General features: G+C 36.1%; 1 protein-coding gene across 8 annotated transcripts in view; it reads left to right on the top strand.

Moving 5' to 3' along the window:
• Window positions 1–21,963, top strand: part of LOC309806369 (histone-lysine N-methyltransferase MECOM) — a 168,319-nt gene extending 146,356 nt beyond the window's left edge. For 7 of the 8 annotated variants that reach the window (XM_082625161.1, XM_082625164.1, XM_082625163.1 and 4 more), the window contains 7 exons: window positions 4,575–4,741; window positions 5,821–5,898; window positions 9,392–9,561; window positions 11,493–11,637; window positions 15,214–15,450; window positions 16,285–16,468; window positions 20,404–21,963. In XM_082625161.1, the coding sequence (XP_082481287.1) occupies window positions 4,575–4,741; window positions 5,821–5,898; window positions 9,392–9,561; window positions 11,493–11,637; window positions 15,214–15,450; window positions 16,285–16,468; window positions 20,404–20,538 (1,116 nt within the window). In that variant the 3' untranslated portion in view covers window positions 20,539–21,963. The remainder of the gene's footprint in view (window positions 1–4,574; window positions 4,742–5,820; window positions 5,899–9,391; window positions 9,562–11,492; window positions 11,638–15,213; window positions 15,451–16,284; window positions 16,469–20,403) is intronic. The other variant, XM_082625166.1, reaches the window with a different exon arrangement.
• The last annotated feature ends 597 nt before the right edge of the window (window positions 21,964–22,560 follow it).

Below are 22,560 nucleotides of genomic sequence, written 5' to 3' on the forward strand. Positions count from 1 at the left end.
TTCTACCAACTTACAAAGCCAGTTCAGATTTTAAGTTAGACACCCTTTCCTGATAGTACAATGGTATAGCAACTGCCATTGCAATGCTTTGGAAACACTCCCATTCTTTGAATCATAGGTTTTTCAAAGCAATAATTTATATTTGTACTATAAAATATAGATGTTAGTGGAAAGTAGTAAAATATTAAAGTTTATAATTTTTAGTAGTTAAAAAACCCTATAATTTTATAATCGTGACTGCAGAATGTGATATATGGAATGAGACAACCATAAAATATGAATATGTATTTCTCCCCCAAATGGCCATGATTTGAAGATTTCTCTAGATTATCAAGTGAATAAATATAGAAAACTACCAAATCTACAAACTTTCCCATCATAAGTTATTTATGAAAAGTTAGTTATTTTATGATAAAGCCATGTGTAATCTAATTTGTGAAACATTAGGTCACATAATTCATGGTGCCATTGGATATATCATTTTGTATAATCAGATCGTCACTTTAATAGTTTTAATGAGAAACTTCTTTATGTCATCAATTATTGGCTGCCAGATAAAAAATGTTAAGCTAAGTGCTTCAGACCCAGTTGATGATATCTTGCCTGCTGAAATGTTTTTACAAATACTAACTTTATTTGACAGGAGAGATAACTACATTTTTTGGTAGGAGCTAGGGAATTGTGTCTAAATATTAGTTTGCGTCAGTATAAAGTTAATAGCCCCTTGGGGACTGGAAGGGGGTGAAATGACTTCCTTTTCCAGACATCTGGCTGCAGATACCATCAACAACTACAATATATGTAAATAAAAATTACTGTTCCATAGGAAAAAAGCTGCCATTTACTGATCGGAGATTAGCCTATGACATTAATGGGACAGAGGGCAATACGTTTTTAAAATATATGATGTGATTTTTCCTCCTTTTTTCCCCCATTCTCAGCAAATATCCTCTTCATTGTAGTACACATTGTTCCCCCTTCATTGGTTTCTTCATAGTTGAAAAGTATATCTAGCTAGATTCTGTTTCATTTATCCCAATTCATCTCGATTTTTAAAATACCAAGTCAGACTTTAAAATGAATGTCAAAACTTACCACTTCTACAAAATGCATGTTATTCCAAGAGGAGTATCACATGAGTCAGCCCAGATAGCTAGAGAAAGTTGAGGTTTGGACCCATACATTAGATAAAACTCATCTTAATCCAACACCTTAATCCAAGATATGGACCAGGGCTGATTGTTGGTCACATAATGGCTAAACTACCCCAACTAGCAGACGTCTAAGTCACTTTTTTAAAAAATAAATTTTTATTGGAGTCTAGTTGATTTATAATGCTGTATTAGTTTCAGGTGTACAGCAAAGTGAATCAGTTATACATATACATATATCCACTCTTTTTCAGATTCTTTTCCCATATAGTTCATTACAGAGTATTGAGTAGAGTTCCCTGTGCTATACAGTAGGTTCTTATTAATCTATTTTATACATAATAGTGTCTATATGTCAATCTAAGTCACTTCTATCTGTCCTAATGCGGAAACTTACTCTTTTCAGCTGATGTCAAGTGCTGTGAGAGCAAATCTTTGGAAGTTGAGAGGAAGGATTCAGTGATGGCTTATATGTTGTTTCAGTGGTTGCTAGCTGGAAAGAAAGTGGAGAGGGGGTGTGTGTCTGCATATGTGGTGTTAATAGCTACCCTCAGCTCACTTCCCATCTTTCTTCTCCCCCCCTTCCCCACTCTGACTTAATCCTCTTTTCATTTGACACCCCAAGACAAAGGTGGGGGGTGGCTTATAAGAGAGGCACTTGGGTAACCCCATTCTTTTTCTTATTATCTTTAAGAATGTTGTTATTTAGTCATCAAGTCCATACTATATTTTATTATTTCTTAATGCTTTTCCCAAATTGAAACAGTTTGAGGTAAAGTAATCACAGTGATCTTCCTTTAAAAGGAGCTATTAGCAGCTACTAAAGCAAGACACATTTCTCAACAGCCAATTGCTCTTAAATAACTTGAAGGACTTGTAGTTTATATGTGCTGGAGATGAAAGCCGAGAATAATGATAGTCATGAGTAAGCTATTTTCCATATAAAAGGAAAGTGTTTCTACAAGATGTATTGCCCCAGGAATCTGCGTGTGTCGGCAGGGCGGACACTCAAATGATTTAAAACCACTAGATAATGAAACTTTACTCAAATATTAAATGTACATAAATAAAACATTTATAATCATCATCCATGCACTTACTATTTTTCCCAATAAATATATGCGATCATGCCCCTTACCCCTGCTAATCAGCTTGAAGGCCAGAGGTCATTTTTCACTCAGACAATTTATTCCATGGAGGGTGGAATATCAAAATGATTTTCTGCAAGCAACAATTAGAAGGAATAAATGCAAATAAAATAGTATCATAAAATATTTCTGGATTGATTTTTAATAAATAAAATCCAAAGTAATATGAAAATGCTAATGCTCTGGTTAGAGGGGTATAATGACCATATTCAGCAGGGACAGAGTTTCCTTCAACCTCTCTGAGCAGCAGCATCATTTTATATCTCTGCCCTGTGATCAGTATGTGTCAAAATCCTTCATAGTGACAAATGTGCTGTCCACTTGCATCTGTGGAGAATGTTTTAGCAGCTGAGTGATTATGAATCAAACCCCTGAGCTTATAGCCCCTACTGCCTCCCAGTGTGTTCACATTTGTCGTCTGACAAGTAAATGTATCTTGACTTTCCTCTGAGATTTTTTTTGCACCGTGTTTGATGAAAGACACTTGGCAAATTGGCAGTGGTACCCTGTACATTGCAATTTGTAGCTAGCATTAGGAGTCTGGGCATGAAATGAGAGGGCAGGCTCCAGGATAAAGGGAAAAGAAAGAAAGCTAACTACAACATGAGTAGTCATTTGAAGAATCAAGCATACAATATTCCCTTTGTAAGAATAGAATCATGTTTAGGCCATTCGGTTAAGATTTTGCTCCAGCTTAAGAAGTCAGTGGTATTCTGTCCGGTTGTGTGTCTGCGGAGTATAAATTTTGTTAATTTTCTTTTTGAGTATGAAGTGTTGCCTTTTATTTTTAACCTGGACTCGTAATAAATTAGACTTCCAACTCTGTCTTACCATCTTATCAGCAAAAGAATCTTTTTCTTGGGTTGATCAGTTGCTTGAATGTATAGTTGCTAACATTTTTAATCCTTGCATGGGGTCTTCTGGTCTACTGCCCCAGCCTTTTGAGAAACATTCAGAGTGCATACAGAACACAAACACCTTTTAAACAGCTTTGTGAGTTCTCCAGTGGCATAGTGCCCTGAGAACCAAATAAACAATGGGTGAGTTGATTTTACAAGATGGCCTAAGAGTTTGCTTTTTCTTCTTAAAAATTCAGTAGGAAGCAGCTTCCAAATAAAATGTGAGCATGAGGGAAACAACATTTTGGGAGAGTTGAAGGAAAGGTGAGAGAGTCTGTCTAACTATAGACAGTAAGGATCAAGCTGCCTTTGAATGTAAATGCCACCCTCTGTTTATGACTCTGTCGAATACGTGTGCAGGTAGACAAAAAACTTGAAGATTATAAGCAAAATAAATTAGGTTATTTGAGGGGAAGAACCAGGCAGGATAGTTTTTCTTCAAGAATACTGCTCTAAGAGTTTGGTCTTACTTACAATGCCCATGACAGGTTATGTGAAGTTATGATAATATATCATGAACTGTCATTTCAACTTAATCTTTGTCCAGGACAAATGAATATTTCACCAAAATTCTTTGTACATAATCACACTTAAAACTCTAGTATATCCAGATATTAATTTAACACAAAGCACTGTTTACACATTTAATTTTTTCTTTCTGCATTACATACATTTGGCTAAAGCTATAACTTTGGAACACCTGATGTTTTTCATGCTGTGAGTTCTTTTCATGGGTCTCCCTACTTCCTATGGTTTTTATTACCTAGACAAGGCATACAGGATCTCTTGCTATAATTTCCAGTTTACTATTTTTTTACTGTTTATTTGGAAATCTCACAGACCGAGAAGATGGTGGACTTGTGTCCCAAAGAACCATCTTGCCAGAGTTAGATTCAAGCTTCTTTTATACTAAAAAGGGAGGGAGTAAAGTCAAATATTTCCTGGTTCCAGTCAGCCTCTGGAGGGGATGTATTAATTTCTTCCTTCCTGCAGTCATTCACAGGTGGGCCTGGTGATTGTTGATAGCATGATACTAATGCTGTCTCTTAATTTAATAAAAAATCTAACGGTTTTATTCTCTCTCATGTATTTCATTGCTCAATTGTATATCAACTTATTACAAAATGGTCTAACTAAGGGCTTATGGAAAAGTTCACTTGGCACTTTGTAAGCTTGATTCTACCTTTGTTATCTTTAAGATCAGTGAATTCTCTCATTTGTTTAATATTTGGACACTACAATCTCTTTCTACAGCCCCTTGCGTTCAGCAGATTTGATGCTTCCCTCTTATTAATCTGTTCTTGGTTTGCTAGAGATGATTACAGAAGGAAGGATGTCTGCCCCATCCTTCATGGTCTTGTGCTTTTGCCTTGCAGATGTCAGCCATTGAAAACATGGCGGAGAAGTTGGAGAGCTTCAGTGCCCTGAAACCTGAGGCCAGTGAACTTCTACAGTCGGTTCCCTCCATGTTCAACTTCAGAGCTCCTCCCAATGCCCTGCCAGAGAACCTCCTGCGGAAAGGAAAGGAACGCTATACCTGCAGGTAACTGCAAAGTTAATCATGGCCTGCTTTCCAAAAATCTCCCCTCTGATTTCAAAAGGCCCTGCTGTTTGTTTTGGAAATTATTCTTGATTGGATGATTAATAGCAACCATGATAGATCTCAGACACTTCAAAGTACTCTTTATTTAGTGGGATATAAAAATAATGGTTTAAAAAATTATTATTAAATGAAAATTTTAACACAGGCCATTTGGTTGTGATAAATGAGGTTGGAAATGGTCCAAGTGCTATCTACTTGTTTCACTTTGATATTTATGAATTTTCTTTCACAGTTAATTATTTTCATCCAAAGGTATAATACTACTGTCCTCAAGCATATATTTATTAATTGTCATGGCATTGAAGAATAAGGCTATTAATGAAGGACAAATAAGGTCGATAAGTGAAGAAAACTAGTTAATAAGTTTCTTGTTACTCATCAGTAGTACAGTAAAGCTCTTTTTTAGTTTCTGTTTTCTTTTTTAATAAATCATACTTACAATTTCTGAATTGTCTTCAGAAATTTGTGGCATCTGACTCAGGCATATCAATTTATCTGCTGTTTGGTAAATGTGTCACTTTCTTTCCAGAAAAGCTTTTATAGGAACATACCTTGATGGATGAGGTCTTAGAATCTTGTCTGATCTGATACCACTCAATGTACAGAGAGTTGTCACTGTGCCTAACATGTAAAATGAGTTGAAACATTTGAAATCTGTTTACATCAACCCAGAATCACAGGCTCTTGTCATTTTTTAATCCCCTTGTCTGGTTCAGTTTTGTGAATGTAAAGACACAGAGTTAATAAAAGAGGAGCATGGGGGTCATCAAAACTCAAGTCTGTTTTCATAAACTGCTTGCTTATGCATGAGCAAATTCAACCGGATCTCATAACGCAGTCTTTATTTGTAGAGTTATTTATATCTGTAGAATGGCTTTGTTGCAAATTTTAAATACCAAAGACATGTGAGTTCCATGCAAGATTAATTAATTCAGGAATAAGCATCTGGCTTCTATGCAGCTTGAGTGGAATACAGTCAATTGTGCTGACTTTCTCTTATAAACATCTTTTCATAATAGATACTGTGGCAAGATTTTTCCAAGATCTGCGAACCTAACACGGCACTTGAGAACCCACACAGGAGAGCAGCCTTACAGGTTTGACAATGATTTTTACTAAATACCTTGATAAATATTGTAATAAAGTAGGCTCATTGCCACAATTTTAAAAGAGGCTATTTTTGTGAATGTCTGAATGTATGTCTGTTCAAGTTTGAGTCAAAGAAGAAGTAACTAATGGATGGGGTTAAAATTTAGAAAAGTCCTAATTTCTTGAATCATCTTCTTATATCTCAGTTTAAAAGTTCTAACAGTGTCTAGTATAGAATAAGCGTTTAAGAACTGTCAGCCATTTTTAAAATTAAGTGCTCTCTCTCCTCAGTGATTCATGCCATTTTAATTGACAATAATCATAATCTTGCAGCCTCCCTCTTCCAAGCCTTAAATCTCTGCTAGGAATTAACAACCCGGATATATCTTTGTTTTCCCAGTACAGCTAAGTCAATGTCTACAGGTCCCATTAGGAGGTTTAAAGAATAAACTTTAAACCTGGAGAGGAGGAAGAAAAGGGAGCTAGGGGTAGAACAGATAAAATAGAATATATTATAGGAAGAGAGCAATTCTGTCAACAATTTCTCAAGTGCTTCTTAGCTTATTCTCTTAAGTGTCAAAATTAGCCATATGACACATGGCACCTGTGTTTAATTTTAATATTATTGTTTACTAACAAATGAAACTAACCACAATTCTCCATTCCAGTTTTAAAATATCACCTACATTGTTGAATGTGTAATGCCTTGCACACAGTATTAGGTACTCATGAATATTTCTTTAAGGAATGAATGTTATTTACCTTAAGTAATATTGTAATTTTATTTTGCTTTGAAACTCTTATGCATTGCATATGTGTAAACTTATTTTTGTCTGAATGTTTTTGTCATTAAAATAAAGCTTTCAAAGACTTTTTTACATACGAGGATAAGAAAATGGGCAGACCAATGTTCATTTGAAGATTGTTCAAATTTTAGGAGAAATTTTAGGAGAAAACTGGAGGGACTTAAACTCAGAAAATAATAAAGTATTTTCTTAAATTCTTTGCTTTCCTACATGTTTTATAAATCGCTAATCATAAGTGATATTTATATGTGATAGAATGTGCTTGATATAGTAGGTCTCAGAGAGATATAAAAATGGGAAGTGTTAGATGATTTCCCTTTTTTGAGAAAATGTCATATCCAAGGAATTCTGCTTAAGTGGAGGAAAGATTTCCACACTTACATTTTGTTATGGCCAAGGGTCTGGTATGCAACTATAATACCATGCTCATTTTACTCTTTTTTTGTACCTGAATTCAGTGGTTTCATTCTACCCTGTAAATGGTGCTATTATTGTACGTATATTTTTAAAAATGCAAACCAGAATTTTTCATAGCTGAAGACCTTAAACAGTTATTTGTCCAGCTCTTCTGTTTTATAAGTAAAAAAATTTAGATCCACAGATGCTAATTGCCTTCTGTAAAGTCTGGTATTAATAGACCCAAAATTAAAACCCAGTTCTGGAACTCTCAAGTCAGCGTTTTTAATCTCATACCATGATCTGAAAGGCTCCCTTGACCCCTGTGTTTACATCCAGTAACCAGGAAAGCTTAATCGTGTATGCTCACGAGTGTGTTATGTACTCCTCTTTAGAATTTCTGAAACTTAGGCTCTGAATTGAGCTGTTTCTTGGCCACCAACTAATTTACTGGAATAGAATGGAATGATTATTATTTAGGAGCACTCAGACATTTGGCCAAGATATTAGCAGAGGAAAGATACAAAGTAACAGATGGTTTTTGGTTAAAACTTCCTTATTGACTGATTATATTAGAGTGGATGATATTTATTGGATTTACAGCTTCTGTGCCTATAAGCAGACAGTTGGAAGCATGTCAAAGACAAAATCTCTCTTCCTCATGATATGTGCAGAAAATATTTTGAGTGAAACTTTTTCTAAAAAGTTTGATGGGAGTGTAAATTTTCTCTATCAGTGTTTCCTAGGTTATTCTGCTTAGGACAACACAACTGTGCTAACTGTATGATGGTCCTCATTGCAGTGGGCCTTGGAAGTTCAAAGAAAGCCAAGAGTCCATATATATCCATATATATATATTTTCAAAAGCAGAGGCTTAAATATTACAACTACTATCAATGTGGGATTTTACCCATTTTAAAATTAATATTATTAATTTAAATTTGAGGAACCTCCTGATGCCAGAATGGTTGTTTAGGAGGGAAATTAAATCAGGCCTTGAGTTGGTTTACTGATACTATGACAAAGTAACTAGTTTAACAGATTTATTTCCCCACTAAACTAACTAGACATCTGGCATCATGTAGAGACAGCCATAAAGCCCAAACACTTTGAATGGAGTGAGGTAGTTTCTGATGTAGAGTCCCTCGAACTGCTGAGCCTGCATTCAGAAGTGGGAGAAGGGCCCTTCACACATGGAAGAATGAGTTTCAGATTTTTTGGCTGCTAATTTAGAAATTTTCACTTGAAAGTTATCTAAAGAAAGTTGATTTTTCCTTTTACGCAACACACGTACAAAAAAAAATCATATAAACAGACAATGCACTCTTTAAAATGCCAGAGGAGAAAATCTTGTCAGTTATCACTTTTCTTCCTCACCATAAGAGCTGGTGGGAAGGGGAGAGGGTGGGAGGTTACATTTTTATTTTGTGACTGAAAGAGAACTTCAGTAATTTATGAATTTTTATCTTAAATATCATGGAAGGCAGAAACAATTAGCCAGGCAATAATATGTGCTTTCCTGAAAAAACGGACCTGGTTCAGAACTGCCACAGACTCTAGGAAAAATAAAAGTGGAAAACTGGGAGGAATCCAGAGAGAGGAGGGTTAGCAAAGACCTTGTGTTTTTATCCGAAAAGGAGAATTTAGTGGTACTCTTTCTTTTGTGATGGTTTAAACGTTAACACAATAAAGGCTTTGGGGGGCCCTAATAACTATAGATTATGAAAATCAGTATCTTTGCTATCAGACTAAACTATTACATTGCCCCAGTTTTAAGAGTTTGGAACCTTTATTGTTATTTTGGAGAAGATAACAGAATTTCTCCTTCAGGATTAGCAATTGAGAAAGTGAATTTACTAAGAAAGTATTTAATCAGGCTCAGAAGTTTTGAATTAAAAAATGATCTTTTTACTTTGTTTGAACAATATGTGAATCTGTTTCATGTTTGTTTACAGAAGATTTAATTGTATTGTCCTAAGCAGAAGATAAAACAAAACTACTATTTCTTGATGTTTTTAATTTCGTGAGCTTTACTTGAAGTATTAGAACTGATTACCTTCATAAACTTGTGATTTTATTATGGTGTTTTATGAAGTATTTTATTATGGTTTTTTATGAAGTCATGAAAATCTTTAATGCAATCAAAGTCTATTTATTGGAATTGAAATTTTGGCTGTGTGGATAGTAATCTTCTCTACAGTGTTGTTTTATGGGTGATAATTTTGGAGATCTGGTTTGCTTGTCTTGAGAAATATCTTTTGATTTGCTTGTGAATATTTGTTCTGTGTTTGTTTTTCAGATGCAAGTACTGTGACAGGTCATTCAGCATATCTTCTAACCTGCAGCGGCATGTTCGCAACATCCACAATAAGGAGAAGCCCTTTAAGTGTCACTTATGTGATAGGTGTTTTGGTCAACAAACCAACTTAGACAGACATCTAAAGAAGCACGAGAATGGGAACATGTCTGGTAGGTCATCAATTGTGTTTTGAGGAGGAGACGGTAGCTTATTTTTCTTATTTTAAAAGACAGCTGTGATCATTCTTTTGTTCCACTTTGACACGAGAATCAGATCCTGTTGTGCAAATTTGCAGCACGTTTCCCTTGAGATTTTTGAATGAAGTGAATGATGTGATCGTTGAATAATATACAACTCAGAGCTTTATTTGGATGATTTTATTTTCTCCTGGATCCATCTCAGTGGGCAATCTCAAGCAAAGAGAACCATGACCCGAACTCACCGGAGACTGATGAACCAAGATTTCCTAAATTGCAGAGAACAATATTTCCATCTATTGGCACGGAATGTGGCCCCCAGCCTGGCAGGATGACCACAGTGGAGCCCCAGAATACCACGCTCTGAGTATTAACCTAGAAACCATGGCTGCTTTTGCAGAAGGCCTGCAGTTCAGAGGACCTCTCCAGGGGACCTTGTTTAGAGATGAGTGATAGAAGACTGTCAACATGATCAGAGTAGCCCGTAGCAAATGATAGTGGTGTGTGGTTTTGGTCACAAATTCCAATGTAGAATTAAGTTAAAAGTGGCAAAAAACTAGACTTCCCTTAATCCAGACGTACCAGCGCATAGTTAGCAGAAGACATGGTAGGTTTTCTTGCCTTTGGCTTCTAATACTTAGATAATAAACCATTAACGAATGTTTAGCAGCTGGCATATGTGTGTGAAACCAACTTATGTAGCCATAATTTGTTTCTAGAGAATTAAGCAAATGACTTAGAAGTGAGGAGAGGGGTTGTGCACGCAGCTCCTGAAAAGGATTTTAAGAACAGAGAAAAGTTGGGTTTATACAAAGTAGTAATCTTTACTGAAGGAAATTATTTTATTATTAATCCATCCTCTATTGTACAGGAACATTGCTTATGATTTTGAATGAACTATATACTGTTCGTTTCCCTTAAAGCCAAAAATCTAATGATCATTGTTTTAAAATATTGGATTTTAGAGGCAGAAGTCTAATCCAATACACAAAAGTGGCTACACTTTCTTACAGTATACCACTATAATTTTTCTAGTCAAAATTATTTCAGAAAATAAGTAAGTTAAAGATTTAATGTGTCAAATTTGAATACTTGTTTGTTGGTCCAGGTTATAACTTTGTTAAGCTGAGGGGTGTTCTAACCTCTTGTTTTTGTCATCTAGACTATTGTGATGAACTATTATACTGTAGATATTTTGTGGGCACGCTAAACAGCATGAAGCAAATGTTAGTATAAAGTTTGACCACATGTTATAAAGTGTTTATAATTTGTAAATTTATGGAAACTTTGGAATAATCTGTGATACAGGTATTTTGATTCTAATTTTATAGGTAAGGAAGCTGACAATCATTCTGTAATCCACAGACTCAATATTGTCCTCTTAATACTATACCACAACTGTCTCTCGACTGGTGTGTCCTGAGTCTACCCACGGCTTAATCCACCAAATCAAAATGCAGTATTTCCAGCATGTGTTCAGTCTTTATTTGATAACATACTTTAGCACAGGGGCAATAAATACATATTGACTGCAACCAGGTATACAGTTTCTTCTGCAGAATGTATGTAAGACCTCTCTATAATTTGCCTCACCCCATATTCTCATTCTACAAATTAAAATGTTCCCATGTCACAGTGGGAAAAGGAGGAAGCTAGTGGGAGAAGCGGCATCTTTGGGTGACTGTATCTCACTATTTCAACGGTTCAAAATAGTCCCCATTACTCACTGGCATGGGTACTGTGGTAAAATTGGGAAGACCTTGACCTCCTAAAGTTATCATTATTAATATTTGAAAAAGCCTGTTTTAGGAAACAACACTGATCAAATGAAGAAGGTATGAGATTCAGAATAAGTTGCCCTATAAATAATAGTCTTTTTCACAAAAGGCTTTCTCTCCCCTCAGGTACGGCCACATCGTCGCCTCATTCTGAACTGGAAAGTACAGGTGCGATTCTCGATGACAAGGAAGATGCTTACTTCACAGAAATTCGAAATTTCATCGGTAATAGCAACCATAGCAGCCAGTCTCCCAGGAACACAGAAGAGAGGTAAAGCTTGTTTTTTTCCTCTTTAAAGTCGATGATTTCACAAATGAACGTTTTCAAATACATTTGCAGTGCTCACTCTTGTGACACTACTTTACTCCTGCCACCAATGGCTGGTATTTATTTAGTGCAGATTAAATACCAAATGGTCTTCTAAGCACTTTATATTATTAGTTAACTTAATTACCCTAATAACCCTATGAGATAGCGACTACTGTTTTATAATTTTATCAGTGCAGGAATGGAGACATCGAAGGTTAAATAACTTGCCCAAGGTCACCTAAGTAATAAATGGGATTCAGCTGGGCTCTGTGGTTCCAGAGCCCAGGCTTTTACCACCGTTCTGTTCTGCCTCTCTTGATAGCTAATTAGAGTATTTTATCAAAACTTTCCAACTATGGCTTCCCTGGTGGCGCAGTGGTTGAGAGTCCGCCTGTCGATGCAGGGGACACGGGTTCGTGCCCCGGTCCGGGAAGATCCCACATGCCGCGGAGCGGCTGGGCCCGTGAGCCATGGCTGCTGAGCCTGCGCGTCCGGAGCCTGTGCTCCGCGATGGGAGAGGCCACAACAGTGAGAGGCCCGCAAAACAAACAAACAAACAAACACAAAAAACTTTCCAACTAGAAGGGAAAGCCACCACAGGAGTTCAGTTGAATCACTGGCTAACAGTGGTTACTATTATAGATCATATGATATATCATGTATACAGAGAGTATATGATTATGTATATTATACGACTATATATATCTGTATGTATATGTATCTGTACATATTTATACATACTGTAGATATTTACATATAAAATGCTTATTGAATGTCATCCAAATATCTTTTTAGAAACGTTTGCGACTTCTGAATAAGATTCTATCCCTTCCTTATATGCTCTCAGGTGCAACCTCATTTAATTCTAGCATGTTTGTTTCGGTGGGTATAATCATCCTTGTTTTTAAGGTGCACTGGTTCCCTCTTGTCATTATCAACATCAAGCACATATGGCTTAATTCATATAGAAAAACTTTTAATGATGCTGATAATGATAATGAATACTTATCTAGTATTTTACATTTTATGTGATGTAAATGAAACATTATTTTACCCAAACTACTGGGTTTAATTTTTCTTATCTATAAGTTACAATTAAATATCTGATATTGAGAACTATGTTGTTCTGAATATAGCTATCCAATGGCCTATTAAATTAGGATGCTGCAATGTACCTTTTAATGTAACAGGAAATTAATGAAAGTTCCATGACTTTTTATCATGCAAGTGTTATTGTTAGTGTTTTCTGTTTTTGATGCTATTAAAAGTCAAAGTTAATTGTTCTAGGTACTTTTTTCCATTAAGGCAAGTATCAAATAAACATTATTTTCCAAGATAACATAAAAATATATGACCACTCTGTTCTTCAACTTGTATAAAATTGTTTCTACGGGAACAAGGAGAGAATATCTGCTATTGCATGACTCTTCCCAGCCTCTCAGAAGTCTGATAAAACTATAACTTTGTGCAGTTGGATGTCTTTCCCTCTGCTTGCTCATGCGTGTGTGTGTGTGTGTGTGTGAGAGAGAGAGAGAGAGAGAGAGAGAGGTGAGGAGGCAGATATCAGAAGTACAAAGTACTAAGGACAAGTAAGAAAGACAGTCATGATCTTTTGATAATTTTGACATTTTGTTAATGATAGTTACATGATACAAATAAGAAATAGTGAACAAAAAGCACCATTTGTGTTCTGAGACTCCTATTCAGATTTCGAGCCCTTAGCTGGAGGTTTGTGAACCATAAAGCTGCAACATCTGGCTTCAACATGTCTAAACAGCATAGAAGTAAGAAGACTGAGTCATCCAACTTTTCTCCCCTCAACTCCTATCAGACTACTTTTGATGAATAATTTAACCCCCATAAATTGCCACATTTGAAAGCATAATTAACAAATAGGTTTTCTTAATCACGTTGGCTTTGTTACTTTTGGTTTTCATCCATGCACTCTTTTGTTCTTTTACTTTTTCTTTCATTTCTTTAAAACAACAATTTCGATCCATTCAAGCTAGCAAGTTGGCAGTGTAACTGGAAACTAATAATTTATGTCTGTGCAAAACATGTTTTCATCATTCTTTGATAAAAGAGGTTAAGAGACGGATTGTATAAAAAAACTTAATGATGATATGACTTTTTCTGGTCAAATGAATTTTTACTGTGTGCATCTGTCACATCCACAATTGTTTTATTTATGTGTTTTTTTGCCCTGAGAAATCTAAGTATTAAATTATACTCATTTTTTTAAATGTGGGAAAGTGATGGGGGTCTATCGCTGATACCTGATTTTCCATAATCTCAAAAATAGTTACATTAAATGTGAAAATTGTACATGACTGTAACAATAATTTAGCAGTCTCAGCAAGTTTTCTGAATTAGTAAATAGGTAAAAGAGCGAGACAAAATTGAAAGATTCTGAATGGCCCAGGAATCAGGACACCTGGATGCCTAGGATGATTTAATTTCTCTCAAGCTTTCTGTACTTGGGCAAGTGCCTTAACTTCCCTGATCATATATCTTTAAAAGGAGGAAGTTAGGAGGAGAGATTCAAAACATTTATAATTGTTTTATAACACTTTCAACTTTAAAATCTTACAATGAAACTTAAATTCAAGTTACACATATTTTAATGTTTACTTTAAAGCCCGAAAAGCTTATCCTAGTTTCATAAATGCCCTCAAAGTTTTAAACAGGGACTTCTGTTATTAAGGGTTTTTTTTATAATTAAACGTTCGAATCACATATTGCAATCCTTGCCACCACCGACTAAAATATTACAGATGACTTTTTAAATATAATAGCCTTCTTTTGCATCATTATGTTATACACATTTGCTAAGTAAGCTTCAAAATATATTTGTACAATTACATTTTTATATCATTTCCCACCCCAACGTTATCCTGGGAAACAAGGAATTTTTTTACATTCAGATCATCCAGGATAATTTGAACAAAGTACGAATAAATGAACACTCAAACACTTTCAAGTCTCAGTAGAGTGTTTAAGTGCCATATGCCCACCAATGTCACCTAGAAATAGCAAATACTGGTTAATCCTTGGCAGCTATTTTAACATTTTCTTTGAACTCTTAGATTCACTTGAAACATGTGTATTGAAGCTTTGGCAATGTTGCTCAGGGGTATGAGTTTTCCAGAAATCTATTCTTTTAAATGGTGCGTACTTATATGGTAATTAGGTAACTTTACTTAGAGAAAACTTTTGTGTGCTTTTTATATCCTATATAACAATATCATTTATCAAGCAAAGGCCTGATAAGAAATAGGAGACTGAGATTGTTTTCCCAGTTCGACCAGAGGCTCTATTTATAATCCGAATAATCACACAATTATTTTTTTTCTTCATTTTCTCATTTGTGAGGTTACATTGTTTTCCCATGGTTGCCATAAAGCATAAACAATAAAAAATTTGCTCTAGAAATGTTGAAAATTAAATTGTTGCTAGGAAGACGTGATAATAGAGCTAACTGCATGTTTAAAAATGATACCAGTAATTGAACCTCTTTCTTTTTTATGCTTTTGAAAGAATGAATGGCAGTCACTTTAAAGATGAAAAGGCTTTGGTGACCAGTCAAAATTCAGACTTACTGGATGATGAAGAGGTGGAAGACGAGGTGTTGTTAGATGAGGAGGATGAAGACAATGATATTACTGGGAAAACAGGAAAGGAACCAGGGACAAGTAATTTACATGAAGGAAACCATGAGGATGACTATGAAGACACCAGCACCCTGGAGATGAGTTGCAAGACGTCCCCAATGAGGTGAGAAGCAAGAGTAGATCCACATAGGGTTACAATTCCTGCTGCTCTGTTCTTCCATTAGTGCACTATTCCAGGTGATAAGCAATTTGCGAACAATAAATTATAAAAACTAAACTTGAATTAGCAAGGCATACACAGTGGATTAATTTTTAAAAGATGGAAACAAAGTGGCCATCAACATAATCCACAAGCATAAGAATACATCAGTATTTGTGGAACTCTGATTAACCTGAGGAAGGAAGGGTAAATGAAAGCTACACAAGTACACAATCACTTATTTAGACTCTACCTATTTCTACTCAAAGAAAAATAGAGATTTCAACATTATCTAATTTATTCAATTTATCTGGTGTGTTATTATTCAAGTATCATTGAGATAAATTTCACCTTACTTGATATATTTGGAATCTATATAGATGATAGATATTTAAGTGGAAAAAATTAGCCCAATAGTTAAATTGATGGGAATATTATATTTTCATATGGATAATTGGTGCCAAACGAGTATAATCGTAACTGGCTTTATTTTAAATGGAAATTATAAACATATGAATTCTGTCTCCACTGCACTGCTGACTTCCCATGTCATTGACTTTAATTCTTTATCTCAAATATACTCTTGCTTTAGTCATGAAAAATCTGAAAAGAAATATATTTATAAGATAGAATATTTGTAAGCTTTTTAGAGAACCCAAGAATTGATGCAGGCTACTTTCTACTGCAAATATAATATGTCTGACAAGTGTATAGACTCAAATGAAAAGTGATTTGGTTGGATATCAAACTGAAAAAGAAAAAAAAAAACCTCTGTGCTTTCCCATTGGTTCATTTTAGGTATAAAGAGGAAGAATATAAAACTGGACTTTCTGCTCTAGATCATATAAGGCACTTCACAGATAGCCTCAAAATGAGGAAAATGGAAGATAATCAATATACTGAAGCTGAGGTGTCTTCTTTCAGTGCTTCCCATGTGCCAGAGGAACTTAAACAGCCGTTACACAGAAAGTCCAAATCACAGGTACATACTTTCCTGCAGTATAGCATCCTGATGACATTGTGCCTTTGACACCAAAGGCAGATACTTTTTGCAATGTTCTAGAATCTGAGCAGGCTCAGGTGCTTTACTCAAAACGTTCAAATCTTTGTCTATGACCGAATCCAAAACAGTCAACCCCTACAGCAATTAATATGACTGGATTCTGCACAGAAATTTCTGTGTCAAACCCTGACCTCCAATAATCTTCCCTTTCCTTTGCAATTACATTGCCTTTGTATAGATGGTCCATAATGTTTGCTTGCACCTATTTGTATATTACTTCAGAATTATTTTCTAATGCTTTGTGTCTATAATTTTTGTCAACCTAATTGCATTTTGAGATTGTTGGAAAGTGAATTCTGTCCTCTATTTTTGTTTCTTACTGTACATAATTAATAAACAAGTCATCTAATGATAGAATTTAGGAGTAAACAGAGGGTCAGAGATGAAATGAATTGCCAAAAGTCTGTAGCAACTTAATGGCAAACCTGGAAATAAACCCTATCGATTTTTATTGAATGAATGAATGAATGAATGAATGAGTGGTACCCAAGTTCATTGAGATCTATAGCAATCTATCAGCACTATGGTAACCAAAATAAATCCATTTAAGGATCTATAACTACCAGTGAACATAGCCTCAGTTCTTTTTTCACAAAAAAGGGAAGTCAGTCCTTTCTACTTGACATCTGCACTCAACCAGGTTGTTTATTCAGGTCCATTTCTTTCTTTAGAAAGAAAAAAGAAACTTTCTGTTGTTATATCTGTTGGTCACTTTGGTCTAACTGTTTGATCCAGAGTTCATTTTAACGGTGGCCTGACATATCAAACCATGTGACCATATTAACTCCTACATTTGGAAATTTCTTATTTGGATGAGATGTTTTGCACTGGTCTTAACAGCAAATGTGCTCATATCGCAACTAAAGTGGGGAAAACATTCCAGTGGGATAATACAAATTTGAAAATATCAGTAAAGTCAATAAAAAGTCTTAAGATATCATGTATGGTAATAGGCAACATAAATGTTCTTTCTGAATTGAAGTGAAAGCACCCAGCCTCAACTCTGGAGTTGCCTAGCTGCATGAGCTTGAGAACATCACTTCACAACTATGGGTATCATTTCCTCATTGTAAAGTGGGGTGAGTGGAGAAGATGTCTAATATCCCTTCCTGCTCTATCATTGAATGAGGATAAAAATGAATTTTTCATTTTCTAACATTAAAAGTAAACCAGCCAGAGAAGACATCTCATTTTCATGTGGAGACAGCCGTAAGAAGTGTCTAATATATTTTTTTAACTCTTGATTTCCCATTCTTCCTTGCTAGTGGATCAGAGAAACTGGGGGAGCCAGCTTTTCTTTCTTTTTCTAAAATTTCTTTTAATTAATCCACCCCAAATTATGACATTATAAGGCACAATACCTAAAAATTCCTGAAACTGTGAAAGCAAAGGGTCCTGGGAACTTAAAGATAATGGAAATGATGTATTTCAGTACCAGCATTTTGATATATAAAGTCCCGGCCCAGCTGGGCTAACAATTACCTTCACAAGAAATACTTGCATTTTGCAATTTTAGCTCATATTTTTATTATTACTTGATAATGTCATATATATATATCAATCTGAAGATGGTCGTGCCTTTTTGCAAACTGACTTTGTTTCATGAGACTTTATTCATTCATTCAGTTGTCATTAACTGTCAGTTATGTGCTCAGCCCTGATCCTTGTGCATGAAAATGTTTATTTCCTTTGATTACCAAAAGGCAGACATTCCATATTTATCATTTTCTAGAACCTGAATAGATTCATATGCTTTACTCACAACTCATATATTTACTCTGTGATTTTTATAGTGATTGAATCCAAAATAGTTGACCAATACAACAGTGGCTGCCTTCTGTATAGAGTTTTCCCTGAAAAATCCTATCCTACAAAAATTAGTTTCATGATAACAGGTACTATTTACATCAGGAACACTAAGCTAAGCACTTTATGTAAGTAAGTACTTGTGGTTCCTCCACAACCATTGGAGCTAAGTTTTTGTTATTATTATCCACATCTCATATGAGGGAAGTAACCCTGAAAGATTAAGCAAGTTGCCCAAGGTCACGCAGCTAGCTAAATAGAGGCAGGTTAAAAGCCAGGATTAAAACTCAGGATTTCAGGACTTCCCTGGTGGCACACTGGTTAAGAATCCTCCTGCCAATGTAGGGGACACGGGTTCAAGCCCTGGTCTGGGAAGATCCCACAATCCTCAGAGCAATTAAGCCCGCCAGCCACAGCTACTGAAGCTCACGCGCCTAGAGCCCGCGCTCCGCAACAAGAGAGGCCACCACAATGAGAAGCCCGCACACCACAAGGAAGAGTAGGCCCTGCTCGCCGCGACTAGAGAAAGCCTGTGCGCCGCAATGAAGACCCAACGCAGGCAAAAGTAAATTTAAAAAAATCAAAAAAAACTCAGGATTTCAATTTTTTTTTCTTGTAATCCCTTTTATTTTTCCACATATCAGAATGAGTTTTTTAAAAAAAGAATGAGTTTTGTTAAAACCATTTCAGAATAGTGTTCATCTTGATCTCTAAATGTGGGTATTTAATTGGAATAAAGTTCAATGCTCACTTCCCCCATACTTTAAACCCTACAGAGGACAAAGACTCTATGTTATTTATTCTTGATTCCCTGGGACCTAGCACAGTGCCTGGCATAGAGTAGATGCTTAAGAAATATTTGTAACATGTCTGCTGAGATTTTGTGGAGGTCCAGAAGGCAAATAGCATACATAAAAGTCAAATGTGTACATTGAGAGCAATGACCCAGCAAATCAAAATCAGTCTGCGAGAGCAGATTTTCTAACTGAATGCCATGATTACGGAAGAAACCACAGACCGGCCACATGTCTCAGCACGACTCCCAGAGATGAAATTCTGCTTAACAACGGAGGCATTTTGTCTTTGTTTACCGACGGTGGAATGTCTTTGGCAGGATTTTAATGATTCCTCTTCAGCAGCATTTTGACAAGCAAGTTTAGCAGTGGATGAGACCAACAAATCAACAGTGAAAAGTTCACTACTAAGTCAAGACCAAACATTTCATTTGAAAATTTTACTTGGCAGCAAATGGGGAGAGTCTCTGAACAGTTATTTAGACTTTGACGTGATAATAAGGAAGAAAGAGCACTTCTCCACAGAGCACCCCTGTGCACCTTCTGCTGGCAGATACTGGAGCACAGGGGTTAGAACTTTGTTGGGTCTTGTGCTTTGTTTCATTTTTTGGTAGAACCGACTTGATTTACCTCGACTTTCAAGGTCTTTGAGTGTCAGCATTGAATACTTCAAGCGTGGAGGGGAAGTACACAAAGCATTTAAAGCTGGGCAGAAATAAGTTTTACTTATGCCTCCTACCCTCTAGGTGAGTGACCTTGGGTGAGTCATTTCATCTTCAGGGCTCTCAATTATCCAGTGCAGGAGTCCGTGGGACTGTTTCCTCTGGACCACAGTACTGTCAAGGCAGGCCTGTCTCTTATTTGTATTTGCAGTTTCAGTTGTAAGCATTCAGTAATATTTTGGGTGAGTTGAACATGTACATAAACAGTGGATGGATGGTTATTATAGTTATGGTCGGGGAGGGGGGGTGACTCCTATTTCTTAATGGGGGCACTGTTGTCATTCTCGAGGTTGGGTCATTAATTTTTTTGTTCTGCAGATTGTGTCACTTTTGTGGCCCCGAGGCCATGAAGGCCAGCAGTAACTCCATGTCATTATAACACAAGAAAATGTCCCACACTCTTCCAAACACACCCATGAGGGATGCTCCTTCTCAGGGTCCCTTCTCTTTGTAACATTCACCAAAGATATCCTTCGAACAAAAAGTGATGTTTTTCAAATGCCATTTACCGAGTCTCTCCTTTTTACCTCAGGCATATGCTATGATGTTGTCATTGTCCGACAAGGAGTCCCTCCATTCTTCATCCCACAATTCTTCCAACGTGTGGCACAGTATGGCCAGGGCTGCGGCGGAATCCAGTGCTATCCAGTCCATAAGCCACGTATGACATTCCCAAGGTCGACCAGAATGGGACCAAGTCCAACGGTAGCATGGCTTTTTCACATAGGACTATTTAAAAGACTGCTGAGCAGAATGCCTTATAAACCTGAAGGGTCACTCATGTAAAGTCTGGGGACCTTAAACTGAATGATTAAAAAAAAAAAAAAAAAGAAAGAAAGAAAAAGAAACTATTTATTCTCGATATTTTGTTTTGCACAGCAAAGGCAGCTGCTGACTTCTGGAGGATCGATGCGACTTAAAATGATTCAATAAAAATGAAAAACTTGCTGGGCAGAAGGCGTCTTCCCGTTCACCTTGCCCCTGGGAGTGGGTGGGTGAGAGGAGTAGTTAAGATGGCAGCATTGATACGAATGAACACTCCATAGAAACTGAATTCTTTTTTGTACAAGATCACCTGACACATGATTGGGAACAGTTGCTTTTAATTACAGATTTAATTTTCTTGCTTTGTTAAAGTTTTATGTAATTTAACCCTTCGAAGACAGAAGTAGTTGGATGAAATGCACACTTGATTATTATAGAAACTGATAACAGGGAGTATTTTTTTCCCATTAACTTTTGCCTTCTTTAAGTACATTGTTTAAAACGAGGGAACAAGGGTATGTGTATATTGTAAACTATGGATGTTCAATGCTCAAAGAGGTTAAGTCAGTGAAGTAACCTGTTCATCACCAGTACCGCTGTACCACTACGCTAATAGAAGGTTTGCCAAATCCTTGTAATAACATCTTAATTTTAGACAATCATGTCACTGTTTTTTAATGTTTAATTTTTTGTGTGTGTTGCGTGTATCATGTATTTATTTGTTGGCAAACTATTGTTTGTTGATTAAAATAGCACTGTTCCAGTCAGCCACTACTTTCTGACGTCCGAGGCACACCCCTTTTTGAATTTCAAGGACCAAGGTGACTCGACCTGTGTATGGGAGTGCCAAATGGTGTTTGGCTTTTCTTAACATTCCTTTTTTTGTTGTTGTTTTGTTTTCCTTCTTAATGAGCTAAATACGAATAGATGCAACTTAGTTTTTGTAATACTGAAATTGATTCAATTGTATAAACGATTATAATTTCTTTCATGAAAGCATGATTCTCCTGATTAAAAACTGTACCCCATATTTTATGCTGGTTGTCTGCAAGCTTGTGCGTTGTTATGTTCATGTTAATCCTATTTGTAAAATGAAGTGTTCCAGACCTTATGTTAAAAGAGAGACGTAAATAACAGACTGTATTCAGTTATTTTGCCCTTTATCGAGGAACCAGATTTGTTTTCTTTTTGTTTGTAATCTCATTTTGAAATAATCGGCAAGTTGAGGTACTTTCTTCCAATGCTTTGTACAATATAAACTGTTATGCCTTTCAGTGCATTACTATGGGAGGAGCAACTAAAAAATAAAGACTTACAAAAATGGTTATTTTTCCCACAGTGTGGTATTTTCCCTTCTCATGCAATTTTGGTTTCCCTTTGGGATCCAATGATTTAAAGATATGCTGTCTGGGACTTTGATGCCCTAATAGATACATGGAATGTAGAGCATGTGTGTATAGTTTTGAGATGACATGAAGGATAGCCCTTGGCCCAGAGGGACTTGGACTATCTCCCACTCATTGCTCTGGACTTTCTCCATGTGGTACAAAGTCAGGGCTCAGGTGCAACACTGCATGGTCCTTGGGATCACCCCATGTCTGCAGTACCCATTTTAGTTAGGACAGAGCAACCTACAGTCTTTTTTCTCGATTTTACCTAGTGCCTGCCAAAAGGTGTTCTGTTTCTTATTTTTGTTTTTAATTACCCAAATACTGTTAATTGATTCCCAAAGGGGTGGGGACCCTTAAACTTTTCTATGATCATTTAAAATCTTTGTCCACATGCAAAATATCATATTTTCATGGTTAGAATCAGAGGGTAGATTTGATTTCGAGTTTTCTTCCTCTACCAAAAAACCCCACAAAAACTGCATATTGCTACAAATTCTTCAAAATAATCATTGAGCAGTTGCCCCGTATTCCAT

The sequence above is a fragment of the Mesoplodon mirus genome (genome assembly GCF_964341445.2).
Source record: "Mesoplodon mirus genome assembly, chromosome: 6".
Classification (NCBI taxonomy): domain Eukaryota; kingdom Metazoa; phylum Chordata; class Mammalia; order Artiodactyla; family Ziphiidae; genus Mesoplodon; species Mesoplodon mirus.